This window comes from Falco punctatus (genome assembly GCF_963210335.1).
Source record: "Falco punctatus genome assembly, chromosome: 4".
Classification (NCBI taxonomy): Eukaryota; Metazoa; Chordata; class Aves; order Falconiformes; family Falconidae; genus Falco; species Falco punctatus.
In genome coordinates this window covers 27,322,289-27,337,899 of record NC_137583.1, presented here as the reverse complement: position 1 = coordinate 27,337,899, position 15,611 = coordinate 27,322,289, and the positions used below count along the sequence as shown (strand labels likewise).

The window sequence follows — 15,611 nt, the reverse complement described above, 5'->3', positions numbered from 1 at the left end:
AACAACACAAATATAACTATTATAATGACTGTATTTTAAAAAAAAAAAGACCACTCCATGCAACATATAATTTTGTTGCTATCATAATTAAGAGGTATTTACAAGGGTTCACCAACCAGAAAACAGAATTTGCTACTGTAAAATTCCTACGTGCTGTACAGAATAAAATGAACTCTGTCTAAAACCACGCAGTCTGACCTTGCAAACCCTTACTCATGTGAGCAGTCTCAATGAAATCCTGTGAAATGCTTGGGATTACAGGCATGGAAATATACTTCTTGAAGTAAAAAAAGAAAATTTTTTAAAATCTCACAATAAGACACCATTTAAGTACCAGGAAAGGGAGCAAGGGGGAAAAAAACAAACCACACCAAAAACCAAAAAGACCCAAAACAACCAAAACCCAAGACATTAGGAGAACAAAAAACCTTGGTCAAAATATTTTATTCTGAATAGCCTGTCTCCTTCAAAGCTGTTCTCCACATTAATCTTTATCACAGAAATAGGCTCAAACAGAAAGAAAACATAACACGTACTTGATAAAAAGCAATTTTTAATTTTATCAAATTGATCTGTACAAAAGTTAGCATTGCTTAGTCAGAAGCTAGTGAAGAGAACAGATAAGTAACAGCCAAAGTCTTTCAAACTTTATACAGAAAAATAGATTGCATAAAAATGAGTTTTCTGTATTTTCCCCCACCCCCACGTCCCCAAAAGGAAATATGCAAAAAATATTTTTTAGAAAAAGAGTAGGAAACGTAGAAAAGGTAAAAAGATGATAACCTCTGAAATGTGATTTTAGATTTACAAAGTTTTTAAAGGCACAAGTTACGATAAAATAGATGGTTATTATATGCTCAGCATACAATGGAAGAAGTAGAAATATATCAATGAAATATTAGTCTAAAACTAAGTACCTAAAAATTTTTTAAGTGGAGAAGGTTTTAGTTTCACAGCTTGATGGATGATATCTGGTCCCTAGAAGCCAAAATTAAAGCAGAAGTTGATAATTTCTCATTAAATTACATCTTCCTATAAAGTAGTCCTGGTTCTGAAAGTGTACAAAGACTCTGCAATGCCTTAAACCCAATTTTAACGCCCAAAAGCAGGCAGCCAGAAAAAAATGCCTGCTCCTTTTTGCAATCATTTTAGCCTCCCAATTTAATTAGCAACTTTCCCCCGCACTTGTTATTTCACATTCCCGTTTGAGTTTCCTGTTGGTGACCAGGTCTGCGATGGGCAGATTTGTTCAGTCCCTCTCTCAAACACGACTGCTGCAGCGGTTCAAAATGAAAAAAACCCAAAAACCAACAAAAATCTATAGACTCGTAACACCATTTTATTGTATCATCTCCACTATTTTTATGCTCCCTCCCCCATCTTTAAAAATCTTTTAAAATTCTACTTTTTGCACAAAATTACTTCATTAATTAAAAGACAAAATAATACAGAACATAAATACATATTTAACAGATTTAAAAAAAAAAACCAAAAACACTTTAAGCTTCAAAAAAAAAAACAAAACAAAAATGTTAATTACAGCCAAACCTTGCTTAGAAGAACTCTTGACTAAAAAAACAAACACTTCAGACATTTAATTGGTTGGTCCCACCAGACTCGTTTGTTCCCACAAGATTGTTACACAGAATAGCCGGGTTTTCTGGTTTCATCCGCGTTGGTCCGAGTGAGTTCTTGCCCTCAAGGTTGGTCCGTTCCTCACATTGCAATAGACCCTTAAAGTCTCAAACAGCTTTATTTTCTTCTCCCCCCCGTCCCACCCCCCTGCTCCACTTTTGCACTTGTCAACTTCCACGACGAGTAAGTTCAGTTCAGTCCTCACAGAGGAGTCAAATGGGTTTGTCCTTCATTTATTCAAAAGGAATCGCCGGTCCTTTGTTTTTTTGTTTGTGGGTGGGGTTTTTTTCGTCTGTTTTATTTTTTAATTATTTTTTTTAATTGTATTAATTAAAGAAAAATAGAGCTCTGTCCTTTTGGAGAGTTTTGAAGCAAGGGGACATCCAGTCGCAACGAGCAGAGTTCCCAGTGGCTCAGGAGGCACTTCGGAAACTATCGCGGCACTCCACGCTCTTCGTCTTCATTCCTTCATTAGTGCATATGTTGGGGAAGCCCTCGGGGGCTCCACGCATCCTTTAAGGCCTTGTCAGGGTCGTATAGACCGGCTGGTCCCAGTTAGCGGTGGGGCTGTGGGCCGGCGGGATGGACAAGCCGTTGAGGATGGGCGTCGCATAGGGACGGCGGGAGGAGTGGAAATAGGGATACTGGTAAATGCTGGAAGGGTAGCCAGGGTAGGGGTTGTAGTAGTTGGAGCTCTGGAGGTCCGTGTAGTCGCATTGGGAGCTGGAGAAGGAGGCGGCGGCCGTGGCGGTGGAGGCGGTGGTGGCACAAGCCTGGGCACTGTAGGAGCCATAGTCTGAGTGCGCGGGGGAGCCGTGGGACTGGTCGCTGTAGTGGCTGGGGCTCAGCTGCTCCGTTTTAATGTGGGGCCTCTGCTGGCCCGAGTCAGCGGACGATGGTGACGCCGAGGCCGGGCTTTTGTGAGTCCAGACCTGGTTGGTCCCACCAGTGCCTGTGGCCGAGTGGGAGTAGGATGCGCCATAGGAGCCGGCGGCAGCACTGGGGCCGTGGTCGGCCGGCATGGCAGCATGGCCATTGAGCGGCAGGTACTGGTCGAACTCGTGTACGTCGAAGGTCTCCATGTTGTTGATGACCTCGCTGCTCAGCTCCGAGATGTCCACGTTGCTGAAGTCGATGTTCTGGCGGCCGCTCTCCACGAGGCGGCGGCCCTCGTGCTTCAGCTCCTGCTTGCTGCTGTGGTGGAGGTCAGTTTTGGGGGTGGTGGGTGGGGTGGGTGGCCCATGGGTCTGCCCTGGGGATGAAGGGACAGCAAGGCTTTAACAAGAACAGCCACAAAACACCCAACTCCTTCAAGGACAACTAAGGGAATATACTTTTCTCCCTCCTCTTATTGCAAGAGGGGAAGGGGGATTTTAATCGATGGCCCCGTGTTGGAGGTGGCTGATGTCCCCCTGCGACCATGCCAGGGACCATGTCCTTGGCTGGGGTAACCACCAGCATGGGTGATGGCTCGCAGAGGGGAGGAGAAGCCAGGAAGCGCACAGCGCCCATCAGAATTGCCCTGGGCCACGACAGGACACCCCCAGCTGCACAAACTCCCCCTTGCCTGGGAAGCAGAACCAGGGGTGGGTTCAGAGGGACCCACTCAGCCTCTCCCCACTGGGAAGCCTGGAGCCCACTCGGCTCTCCCGGAGGCAGAGAAGCTGTCCCGGCAGAGCGGGCTGGGATCCCCAGCCAGGCTGGGCGAGAGCACAGACGCGTCTGAAGCTGCAGGACGTTCGCAATCCTCCTGGAATCTGTCAACACGCGCCCTGTGCCAATTCGCAGCGCAGCCGAGAAGCGGGGAGCTTCGGGGGGGAAGCTGCATCTCCAGGACCCGCTCCCCCAGGCATCCTTCGTGTGGCCAACAGATTATTAACCCTTGTTAGCTCGCAATTAAATCTCCCCACTCCCGGGCCAGGTGGGATCCCTGTGCTTTGGGGATTTCCTATCGCACAGTCGGCTCTATAAGCATTTACTAAAGAAAACCATGGCCACGTTCACAACCTGGTGCAAAACCACAGCTCTTGGGCAATGACTCCTGCTTTCGGATAGTCCCAATCCCACTGATACTCATCCCGGCGGCAAACGAGCCCGTGCCCGCCAGCAGGCTCATGTCCCAAACCAACGCACCCGGGACCCGTTTTTTTTGCCCGCAGGGGCCCTTTACCTGTGTGATCACTGTGATGGTGGGAATCGGCCATGCCGCCCAGCCCACTGTCCGCCTTGTAGATCTGCGTGCCTGCATGGTGGCTGAGTTCAGCTCCAGAGTCGGAGTCACTCTGCCCAGCTTTTACGCTTTTCCTCCTCCGTGGCTGGTATTTATAATCCGGGTGATCCTTTTTGTGCTGGACCCTGAGCCGCTCAGCTTCTTCCACAAAGGGACGTTTCTCATTTTCACTTAACAGACTGGTTTGGGATGGATTTATTATGAAAAAAAAAAAAAAAAAGACAGAAAAAGTATCCAAAATTACTATCTTTTCCTTAGAAGTTTTCAGCCTATTTTCAGAGCCACACATCTCCATTTCCCATACACTGATTTGAGCAAATTAATTACAGAACAAATTTGCCGGGGGGGGGGGGGGGGGGGGGAAGCTAAACTATGTTGTGAAAATGTATTAAAATACCAACTACAGAGGTGCAAAAAAACCCAACCACTACAGATAACAATAACTGGGCAAAACAAAATCCCCCTGCCCCATTTTAAATGCCTTTGCCAAATATTATTCCTACGTTTGTCCTACAAATGCCACCCCCTCACCACGACAAACAACGCTGCTCATTTCCAGCTTTGTTTAGGGCTTACAAAGAAACCACGAAGGCAACAGCAATGGGATTATTTCTCTCAAAACTCTCCCCTGACCAGACCTCTCTTTGCAAACTCTTGGAGAGCCTCAAACCGCAGCAGGAGCATCACTGGCCCAAGCAGGCAGGAAAGATGCAAGTTTGGTACAGCCAGACACGACCAAATATCCCACACGGTAAAAGGTGGCTTGTCCCAGAGCCTTGGAAAGCAGAGCGCACTCGGATGCCGCCCAGAAAAAAGAAAGTTTGCATCGGTGGGCAGCACTCAGCATGCAAGCACACAGATAAGAAGGCAAATTAGAAAGCAGATGGAAATAACTGCTAAGGATTGGCTTGTTTGGTTTTGTAGCTTGTTAAGAGACAAGCCAGCCAGCCAAGGAAAAAAAAAGAAACTTTTAGAAAAACCCATTGTAAAAGAAGCGATTTTAAAAAGTCTGAGTCTCCTGGGGACAGGGGCATGGGAAGCCCTGGCCGGGAGAGGAAAGGGCCCAGGCAGCACAGCTGGGTGATGGAGCAGGGAAAACCCACGCGCAAGGGAGCGCTGGGACAGGACCCATCGGCTGCACCCATGGGTGCCCAGGCCCCTGCGTGGGGAATTTCTTTATTTTTCTTTTCAGAGCAGACACCAGCATGTGCTTTGCAGCATGCTGACACACTCCAGGGGATTTCTGCACTTCGGCTTCAAACGCTGCAAGAATCCCCCATGGGCACAGGCGGCCAAAAAAATAAATAACCTTTTAAAAAAAAATGAAAATGAGAGATTTCAAGCAGCGATAGGAGGGGGAGCACAGTGCAAGGCAAAGCGCCGGTCGCCCCCCGGGGGTGGGGGGTCCGTGCGCGCCCCCACGCCGCCAGCCCGGCGCGGCGCGGGGGATGCGCGGCCCGTGGACTCACCGCCAGAGCTTGCCCAGGGTCTTGCTGAGCTCGGCGTTGTGCAGATGCGGGTACTGGTCGGCCAGCTTCCTGCGGGCGGCCTGCGCCCACACCATGAAGGCGTTCATGGGCCGCTTGACGTGCGGCTTGGCCTTCAGCGATCCGTTGCCGCGGACGGGCATGGGCACCAGGCTCCAGTCGTAGCCCTTCAGCACCTGCGAGACGGCGTCGCGGATGCAGGCGGGGAAGCGCTCGTCCACCTCGGCCGCGTCCACCTTGGCACCCAGCGCGGCGGCGCCGGGGGGGCGCGGGGCGGGCGCGGGGGCGCAGCCCAGACCCTCGGAGCCGGCGGGGGACAGCGGCGAGTCCGAGTCCGAGTCCACGTGGGACATGGAGCTGGTGGTGCCCGCGGGGCTGCACGGAGCCTCCAGCGCTTTGTCGTGCTCCTCGGTCATGTTGAGCATTGGTGGCCACGGGAGAGGCGGCTGGGGGGAAAGGGGGCGAGGGGCAGAGCCGTCCCGAGGGCGAGGAGGTGCCCGGGCGGAGCGGCGGCGGCCACGCACCCCCTCCGCGGGCGCCCGAACAACGAGAAAAAAAATTAAAAAAAAAAAAATCTAGAATAAAAAGAAAAGGCACAAACACGCAAAAAAATCAGGTGAAAAAAAAGCCAACAATAACAGAGAAAAATTAAAAGCCACCCAAAACCAGTCCTGCTGCCGTGCGGCGCCCCGCTCCGCGCCCGGCCCGCGCCGCGCTCCTCGTCCAGTGCGAGCCCCGGACCCTGGCAACAAGTTACTTTAAGGGGAGGGCAGGCGGCTCCTCCTCCGGTGCCGCTCCCCATTGGCGGAGCGGGAATCTCATTTACATAAGGGGCGGGGTGTCCCACTGCCCGCCCGTCGCCGCTGCGCTCCGCCGGCCGGACCCGCTGCCGCCGGGAGGTCCCGCTGCCCCGCGGGCGGCTGCGGACCGGGGCCGGTGGCTGCGGGCTCCTCGCTCGCCTTTACCGCTGTGAATTGCCTGGGGGTTTCACCTACTGATGGGGACACTCCTCTCACTCCCGACGGTGTTCTGTACCCCTGGTGTGCGGAGAGAGCCCCCCGTCTTGGCGGGAGGGGAGCCGGTGCGGGACGGCCCGGCGCTCGGCGGTGGGATGCCCAGCCCGGTTCCCAGCCCCGCGGGACGGCCCGGCGCTCGGCGGTGGGATGCCCAGCCCGGTTCCCAGCCCCGCGGGACGGCCCGGCGCTCGGCGGTGGGATGCCCAGCCCGGTTCCCAGCCCCGCGGGACGGCCCGGCGCTCGGCGGTGCGATGCCCAGCTCGGTTCCCAGCCCCGCGGGACGGTAAAGCGGCGCGTTAAAGCGGCGCGGAGCGGCGCCGGGAAGGGGCGGTGGCAGCAGCCGTCTCCGAGGGCTCCGATGCGGCGGGATGCACCGAGCCGTCCGTGCCCCGGGGACAGCTGTTTCCGTTGTAAGCCCCATTTACCGAGGGGGGTTCCTGGGGTGGTCCGTGCGTGGCAAGAAGCACCGGTGCGTCCCGGTTGCGAGCGGGGCCGGAGCTGCCCGTGTGCCGGTGCAGCCCTCCGGTAGCCGAGCCCCGGACCGCCGTGCGCTCCCCGCAGCCCCGAGCGCATCGCTTTTCCCCGCTTTCTTCAGCGGGCAAATAAAGGTGGAAAGCAGCGAATTGCTGAGAAGAACCGAAACGAGCCCCTCGCCTCTCCCCGCACCTTCTCACGGCCGTCGGGCCCCGGGCCCCTCCCCGGGAGGGCAGAGCCGGGGCTGCCCCGGCCACGTCCCGCCCGGCGCCGGCGGCTCCGCAGCGCCCGGAGGAGGATGCGGCACCTCGGGGTGAGCCTTTGGGGTGGGGGGCTGGAGGGGGTTACCCGCAAAATCTCCCCCATTAACCCCGGCTGCGGGAAACCCCCGGTGCCGGCCGAGCGCCCCGGGCCCCTCAGCAAAAAAACCACCCTTTTTAAAAGATCTCCCTGCTCGACCCAGAGAGCTGCCCCGCTCCAAGCGAGCCCTCGAGCCCTGGTTTTGCAGCGTTTATTTGGAGCATTTGATTCTAATTATCTGCGGAATCCAGCCTTCTAATTGCGACTGGGGGGAAAAAAAAAAAAAAAGTAACTCCCCAAATTCCAGCTTTATCCACTGCTTCCCCCCTCAGCCCTGCTACCCCCTCGGGAAAAGAGGGTCAAGTACAAGATTTACAGGGGGTGAAAACAGAAATTGTGTGAGTGCTTCAAGTATTCCAGCATTTAAAAAGTAACAGGAATGGGGTGGTTTTGAGAGCATTTTGTTTAATTACTGCAATGTATAATCACCTTGAAATAAAGCGTACGCTTTGAATTTAAATGTAATGCTGTTTAAATGTGCATGAATACCTGTCTGCCTTCTATATGAAAAAGAATATATTCTGTTAAAGTGCCAAGCAGGATCTTATTTTCTTTAAAAATTCTCTCCTTATTAGTAATTTCTCAAGATTTCAGCTTTCAGTTTGCAGAGTCACAAAGTGAGTTACCTTTGGACAACGTTTTTTAAAAGACAATTTTACAAAGTGTCTTTAAAAAAATATATTGTCTTTGAGGCTCAGGGCATACTGTATGTGTTGAACTTGCAAGCAAGAAACAACTGAACTTTTTTTTTCCAGGGCCCAATCTAAAGCTTAATGAGATTGTAGAAGGGTTTCTGTTGCCCTGGGCTTCAGACCCCCTTGGACACTTGGCAAAACTTTTTTTTCCTCTCTCATGTGACACAATTTTCATACATTTCTGTAATGTCTGTCTCTTTGTGTTCTCATAGCTCTTTAATTAAAGTTTAGCTTACAATTTACCAGACTTGCAGAATTTCAGTATTTCATCTGTTTTAGAGGTGGCTGAGTCAAAGCAATAATCAATATTTTTAGTCCATCTTTTCAAAGACAGCCTCTCCTGCGGAGTACCTTCCTTGGAAGGTTCGAACCTCATTGCATGACTGAGGCTGGGAAGGGGATTTGTAGGGCAAGTCCATGGAGGGAGGAATGAAAACAAGAGCCCCGGTTTTCTGATCCTGCCTTCAACTACAAGTCAAATTCTTGCAAAATAAGCCCCCAAGGACAGCAGGAATCACGCGCTGGTTTTCTTCCCCCTTGCATGCTACTGCCTTTCAGGGCTCCCCAGCCCTGCCTGAGGCAGGGAATTGCATTTCCCAGCCCACACTTCAATTCCTTTTTGTCCAATGCAGGTGAAAGGAGAACAACTTTCCATCGTTGCTTCCTCTTGCTCCAGAGATGTGCATGGGGAAGGAGGAGTGCCTGGAACCAGAGCAGGGTATACGTCTTGCTGCACTTGTGGTTTTGTGATCTTGCACAAACCATTTCATGTCTTTGAGTGTCAGTTCTCAGCCGAGCTGGTAGAGGGAGAGCATTTCCCAGCCTCACGGACCGACCCGAGCTGAGATGACACAGGGAGAGCAGGGAGCTGGAGCACCCAGGAAACTTCAGTAGCTCCAGTTTCCTGAGATGTTCAGTCATCCATGAAATGGAATGAGATTACACTGGGGCAACAAGGAAGTTCAAGTGGTGTCATTTGTCTTATGGAGTCTCATATTCAAATTTTGTATAGCAAAGTACCACTGACGTGCAGAGATGAGCAAATGATGGAGCTGCAGGGCAAGTCTTGCGGTCGTCCCACGTGGTGAATCATCAAGACCTGGCCTAATGCTTCTCTGCCTTGACCCAGCCTGCTGCAGGGCAGGCCCTGACATTGGAAATTCCTGGAAAAAAGTGCATATCTGGGAGGGAAGAACAGAGATTCCTGTTGCCCAATGGAACCTTAAAGAGTGCACCCAAGCAGGGTACGTTTAGAGAGGGTTTGGTGGAACAGAGCTGGTGGTTTCTGGCAGAGAGCGGGCACAGCAGAGGTCTACCAGCTGCCTGTCAATATTGGTAATCTTGCTTCATTTTCTTTAAAGTCTGACAAGGTCTCTAATAAAGTTCCTGGCCAGCTAACACCAGCGTTGCTGGGGATCAGGCACTAAGTACAAGGTCTGCATGCTTGGTTCCATCACATCATCACCTGGGAGCGCTCAGAATTCCCAGAGGATGGAGGTGGCTTGGCCTCTCATCCCGGTTCTTCTCTGCTGTACCTATTTATTTAGCAGGAACAACTGTAAGCATGCATACTAGTGTCAGAGCCCCACTAATACCGGTAAGGAGAAATTTCATCTTCAGTTGAAGACTGGGAAGGCACTTTCAGAGCATGTGGGAATCACTGCATGTGATGGGATATGCTCTGCATTATGCACATGTACTGCGCTCCTTCCCCGGCTGGGAGGAGGCCCAGCCCAAAGGTGGGCTCTATCGCTTAATCTGATCAAGTGGTAAAGTCACCATTTTTCAAAAACTGGCTACCTTTGAACTGCGAGTGGATTTTACATGGGAATTTCAAAGAGCAAATAGAAAGAGCCTTACGGGGGAAGAAAAAACAGTCCCTGATCAGATAAGAGTAACCTATGTGTTGTGTTAAAATAAGCCTCTGACATCTGCAGGATTAATGCTCTGCCCAGAGGATACAGCAGTTCAGTGGCAGCTCAGAGCTTGCTGTGAAACAACATTCAATCCTTTTCAGGAAAGCTCTGGTATCTGAAAAGGAGAAAAAAAATATAAGAAAAAAAATGTGGTAAATTTCAACTAATTTCAATTAAAATAGCAGCAGCAGAGTGAAAAGCTTTGCTCTCAAGGAGAACTGTAGTGATGGGTCCAGTCCTACATTGTGTGTTTGTGAAGGCTCCAGCACACAACTGGTGCTCAGTTTTAAGGCTAAATTTATATGGCTCAGCTGCTTGCAGGCCAGTTCAGGTCCAAAATCTGTCTTCTGTACCATGAAGCAAGCCTCACTGCTCTGAACAATTCAGGAGGAAAAGGGACAGAACCTTTCTGCAAATTTTAATTAACACTTGGGGTATTTAGTCCTTGGCATTTCCACAGCTCCCACCACTGCATTCAAAATTCTTGTTTTCACCTGCACAGCAGGAGTGAAAAATTACTGTGTGCTGTCATGAAATCACTGTGTGCACCCACCACAGCAAGAACAACTTTTTATTTCACTGCCTCATCCAAAGCCCATCATTAGAGGTCTTTCCATGGACTGTGAAGAGCTGGGGACTTGAGGCTCCCACTGCCATGAGTGGATGTAAACTTGCACCCCTTGCACAGCTGCTGCAGTCTGCTGAGAACAGGGGGGAAAGACAGAGGCTTAAATATTAGGTTAATACTAGTTTTTACTCTGTTAATGGAGTGCTTAGCTCCAGCATTCCTGCTTTTTCTGGACAGGAATAGTTTGGCAGCAGCAGAGCAGACCATAGAGGACATCCCAGGGAAGGGGTTGAGTCACCATCCCTGGGGGTGTTTAAAAGACACATAGATGTGGTGCTTAGGGATGCAGTTTAGTGGTGGGCTTAGCAGTGCTGGGTTAAAGGGTGGGCTCGATCTTAAAGGTCTTTTTCCAACCTAAACAATTCTGTGATTCTATCTGCCCCAGCAGCTCTTTTCCAACACATGAACATTCACCTGGCGTTGATACAAGAAACTCCGCACACCTGCGCCAGGCAGGACTCCACTGACCTCTCTCCTGCTTGAAATGCAAGTGGAGAGGAGTGCATGGGATTCCTAAGCATTTTTCTAGGTTTCATCATGGCAGTAGATATCAGAGAAAAGGGATATTTATTTTCAGAAAGCTTTGACTTAAATGTGAGCCAAAGGCAGTGAGGGCTTCATGAAAATCTTTACATGTTACATTGGGCCTGGTGTGGAATTTCTGCTAAAATAAAAGCACCCTTACTAACAAGTGCTTTTATGATTATTAGTTCTTTAATATCCCAGTGGAAAAAGTTAACTGGTGGGTTGTTCTGCATTTTTATCTTGCAGCTTTCCCAGCCTGAATTTGCATGCTGTGGTGCTGGCAGCCAAGGACCTGGAGGTGAAAGCGATTACAAACCCAAAAGGGACAGCCTTCTCTTTTGGTCTCAGAAAACATGCATGTGTAAAGACCAGACCCAGTGGGAAGGAAAAGATATGTCAGTCTGTTACTTCTGTTCAAATATTCTAAGGTACCAGCAACAAAACAAAATTTGCTTTTGCAGGATCAACAACACACGTGTATGCACTACATGTTTAAAGGCCAGGTTAGACACCAGCAAGAGATCTCTTCTTTCCTCCTGCATGGCACAAGCTGGGCGGCATCTTTTCAGAATAACATTGAAGCACAATTTTATTAATTATGATTACTGTGATTATTAGTTGTTTGTCCTGTGGTACTGCTTAGGAATCCCTGGTCTGAATCAGTACCCCCTCGTTATAGATGCTGTACAAACATAGAAGAAAAAAAGGTAATTCTTCCTCTGAAAATCTTTTTCAGCCTTAATCCTGCTAACCCTGGAGTTAAAGATCAGATTTCCACAGGGAAAGATCAGGGATTTTAATGCAAAAAATATTACCACTGAAAAATCTTAACTAGTAGAAGGAGGCTCCCAGATTCTTTGAGAGATCCCCATCTCTCATCTAACAAATGCAGCTGAATGCTCAGAGGGATTGTGGGTAACTGCATTACACATAATTGAATGTATGTTTTCTTTAGAGGAGTCCCCAAATGTTAATGCTGCTTTACAAAATAGTTATTTCTGTGCACATTCACTTTCTCTGTTTTATTTAAACCCAATTCCTGGCAGCCAGAGGGGCGAAAGACTAGACCTGAATGAACACAGAGTAATTTAGGGTGCCAGGGACAGCAGGGTTGAGGTGCTGGTGGGGACAGCTGCTGGGTGCTGTGACAGTAAATGCTTGTTTCTCTGTCACTTTTGCAGCTGTTTGGAACACAGCGAAATAGGGTCGGGTGGGGGGACGTGGCGGCACGCATTTTGTTGAATGAAGATCAGCATCAATGATGCCTTAGCGCCTGCCTGCCGGCCTGACATTTATGAATCGCTTTCCCTTTGAGACTTGAAGGCTCAGAGCCTTGCTCTTAAATACCTCGTTTGCGTTACTTGCTTGGGTTTTACATTGTTTTCGTTTCTGATACCTTGCTTTGAAAAGAAGGAACGCAAGGGAAAATTGCAACATGAAAATAAAAGCTGGCAGTAAATGGATAAGCGAGCAGAAAACCCACCACAGATGACAGTCCACACAGAGCTGTGTCCCAGCAGGAACTCAGAGCAGAGAGGAGCTCATTTGATGCTCTAATCTGCTGCTTTATCACACATTTTGCTTTACAGCTTGAACCATCTTCCAGTAAAGCTGAAGGAAATGCTCCCATTGCCTTTTATGAGAGTTGGATCGGTCCTTTAGAGTAACAGCATTTTTTCTGTCATTTGATGGCTTTAATTTAACTTAAAACTTTGCAGCTCGTATTGTTGAAAGGTGCTACTAACACATGACGTCAGCTGAGCTCGGGTCGGCTGAGTTTGGTGTTGGTTCTGCCACCGTCCCAGCCTGGGCGTCGGGCAGATCTCAGAGTGACCTTCAGTGACGAAAACCGACCCGGTTCCGCGTTCCCTTCCCAGCTCCAATTATTCCTTTTTTTTTGGTTTGTTTGCTAATTCTTCAGCCTAACCCCTCCGTTTTCCCTCAGTAATTTCCTCAACTATCCAGTTTGTTTTACAGATATTTCCATTTCATGTGGAATTGACTATAAAAATTTCATAAAGACCCCACAAAAGAAACCATTCGCTTACATCTATTTAACTTTATCTAGCCAAACCTCGGGGCTAATTCGAAGGGATAGCGAAACTGCAGTATACCAGAGGCTTTTAACAAATAGCTTATTTTTCTTTCCCTATATAATGCACCATTATGTAGGGTTTTTTTCTAAGGAGAACAATGTGAGTAGCAGTGATGGGAAACTGGAAAACAAAAGAGGCATTTAGAAGGGAGCGCTTTGCAGTCATAAAAGCGTTGAATAATGTTACACCTGATAACAGATACTTTCTCAGAGAGTGCAGAATGCTTTAGCAAGGTGCTGTTTACTTAAGCAGGATATACGGTGCACGTCTAAACTCTTCGGTGGCTGCCGAGCCCACTTTATTGAGGTGGTTTTTCGAAAAACCAGTGTTTATGGACTCAATGTGGAGCCAGGCGTGGGATGGCTAGTCTGCGTGAAGCAGAAATCACGGCAACACCAGAAGCGGCAAATGGTGGGAGTCTGAGGAATTTAAGCTAAAGTTTTCCCTGAGGGATGGAGTGCTGTGGGGGGCTGCAGCCAGGCCGCAGGGACCCTCCTGGGGCGGGAGAGGGGCGCAGGGCTCCGCAGCCAACTCCTTCCGTTTGCTTTTTAGTCGATTTTTATTTAAATTCCGCCTCTTCTCGCCGTTTTTCAAGGCTCGCACGTTAGGCCCGAGGCCTGCAAACGCCATTCCTCCACGGCCCGCGCGGCCCGGCCCCCGCGGCGGCCGCCGCTGCCCCCTCAGCGCGGCCGGCACCCACCCGCCCTGCCGGGCCGGGGCAGCCGCGGGGGGCGGGCCGGCCGCACGCATGCTCGCTGCGGGACCCGACATGGCGGCGCCCAGCGCGGCGCTGAGGCAGAGGCGGGCGGCGGCGGGCGGCGGCGCCCCCGAGACCCCGGAGCGGGCTGTGGCGAGGCCGGCGGGCAGCGGGGCCGAGCTGCCGCCGCCGCCGGGTACCTTCTGGCTGACCCGCATCGTGCTGCTGCGATCCATAGCCCTGCTTTACTGTGAGTCTCCGGGCGCTGCCCCGCGCCTCTTTGCGCTGCCCGGGGAGCGGGGGGGCCCGGCCCGGCGGAGCCCCGGGCTGCTGGGGGCCATCGGGGGCCGCCGGGCTCGTCCCCACGCAGAGCCCTGAGAAGCCCAGGGGCTGCCCCATCCCTCACGGCCTCACGCTGCCCATCCTCAGGACCCCAGGCGGGACCCCTGCCGCGGGGAAGGGGGAACCCCCGGCGCTCGCCCTCCGGGGGGGTGCGTGGCCGTGGTGCGAGGCCCCGCCGTGGGGGGACAGGGGGCCCGTGGCCGCCTCAGCTGCTCGGCGGTGGGTTTGTGTTTGGGGGCTGGTGGGCCGCAGGGTGCTCAGCACCGGCTCCTGGGGCCGGGCCCCATCCTGCAGGGGCGCAGCAGTTGCGCGGAGGAGCCCTGGCACCTTTTCCCAAAGTGCCGCATAACTTGGGTGTTGGGGTACGTGTTTGCGGATGCAGAGCTCGAGGGGACAGCTGGGATGTGAAATGGGAAGAGCCTCATGTTTCCAGCTCTCTCTGTGCTGGTGGGACGGGGACCCTGTGGCTGATGGATTTGGGGGTGGTGGTGGTGGAGCTTCCACGGTGGTGGAGCTGGATGGGGAGTTTGCTCCCACCAGGAGGCTGGTGCCTGTCGGCAGGGCTGGCCAGCCTTTTTCATCCAGGTAGACTGAGCTAACTGTGCCCCAGAGGAGCTCATTGTCTTATGCAGAAGCAGGTCTTCAGCTTCCCCTTCACCTGGGAGATGACATCCTTGTGTGCCAACACTACCAGTTGGGCCCTAGAATCGCCATGACCTTAAGACGAGTGATGGGGAAACCAGTTCCCAACCTCGGCTGTGCTCGTTTGGTTCCCGCTTTGGCAAGTGCCACTGCGAGCCGTGCTCGGAGCCCACTGGTGCTCCACTTCAAAAATATTCACAGTGAAACCTAAACTGACATGTAACACGCTACGTTACAAATTCTAAACTTGCCCCAGATTTGTCCACAAAATCGTTAGAATTTGTAGGCTGCCAGCCTGCTTAGATTATTTTGCATCAAAACCATGCAGAAGCTGTAGTTTTGTATGTGTTTGACACGTGCTCTGTTTCTAGTTTGGTTTCAGCTCTCGGTGAAATGCGGGGTTATGACTCTTTCAGTCAAAATGAAAGCGATTCTGATATTCCCCCGTGTGTAAATCCAGACTGCTGAGTTTCCCGTAGCTCGGTTTGCAGTTTCCTTATGAAAAACTGATTAGCGTTCTCTGCTGTGTGTTCGGTGGAGGCCGCTGCTTTCTGATCGCGGATTTGGGGATATAAATATGCCACATCTGGGACCAAATGCTGTTCTGTAGGGTGGTAGTGTGTTCCATGGGAAGGGAGCAGGCAGTGTCTGGAGGGGTGGGAGTTGGGAAGGGGGTGATGAGGCAGAGGAGGGCAAAGAGTGAGTCCAGCATATAATGTATGGGACCTTCAGGTGAGTGGGAGATCTGATTGGAGATGATGAGAGCAGTAGGAGGTGAGGAGCAAGTGTCTGATTGGGGTCAGATGAGTTACAGCATGGACATGATTGAAACCTACAGGCTGCAGGGAGAAAGGGAGAATGAGGATGC

At 51.2% G+C, this 15,611-nt stretch overlaps 2 protein-coding genes and 1 long non-coding RNA gene across 3 annotated transcripts in view; 1 reads left to right on the top strand and 2 right to left on the bottom strand.

Annotated features, from left to right (window-relative positions):
- The window catches only part of LOC308063536, a 673,278-nt gene that overhangs the window by 482,722 nt on the left and 174,945 nt on the right, over positions 1–15,611 (bottom strand). The window lies entirely within an intron of this gene.
- On the bottom strand, positions 537–6,096 carry SOX8 (SRY-box transcription factor 8). The gene is made up of 3 exons (XM_080386564.1): positions 5,335–6,096; positions 3,806–4,044; positions 537–2,887 (listed from the first exon to the last, which is right to left on the bottom strand). Exons 1-3 carry the CDS (start codon positions 5,775–5,777, stop codon positions 2,151–2,153), a joined length of 1,419 nt encoding a protein of 472 aa, XP_080242690.1. The 5' UTR covers positions 5,778–6,096; the 3' UTR covers positions 537–2,150.
- Positions 13,724–15,611, top strand: part of LMF1 (lipase maturation factor 1) — a 207,561-nt gene continuing 205,673 nt past the window's right edge. The window contains exon 1 of the mRNA XM_080386556.1: positions 13,724–14,009. Coding sequence (XP_080242682.1) covers positions 13,811–14,009 — 199 coding nt within the window. The 5' untranslated portion in view covers positions 13,724–13,810. The remainder of the gene's footprint in view (positions 14,010–15,611) is intronic.

Bases quoted from the DNA above. Each gene is read 5' to 3' on its own strand.
- SOX8 (XM_080386564.1), bottom strand. From the start codon at position 5,777: ATGCTCAACATGACCGAGGAGCACGACAAAGCGCTGGAGGCTCCGTGC. The intron at 4,045-5,334 runs GTGAGTCCACGG...ATCCCAAACCAG, and splicing joins ACCCTGGGCAAGCTCTGGCG to TCTGTTAAGTGAAAATGAGA. The intron at 2,888-3,805 runs GTAAAGGGCCCC...CTTCATCCCCAG, and splicing joins CCATCACAGTGATCACACAG to GGCAGACCCATGGGCCACCC.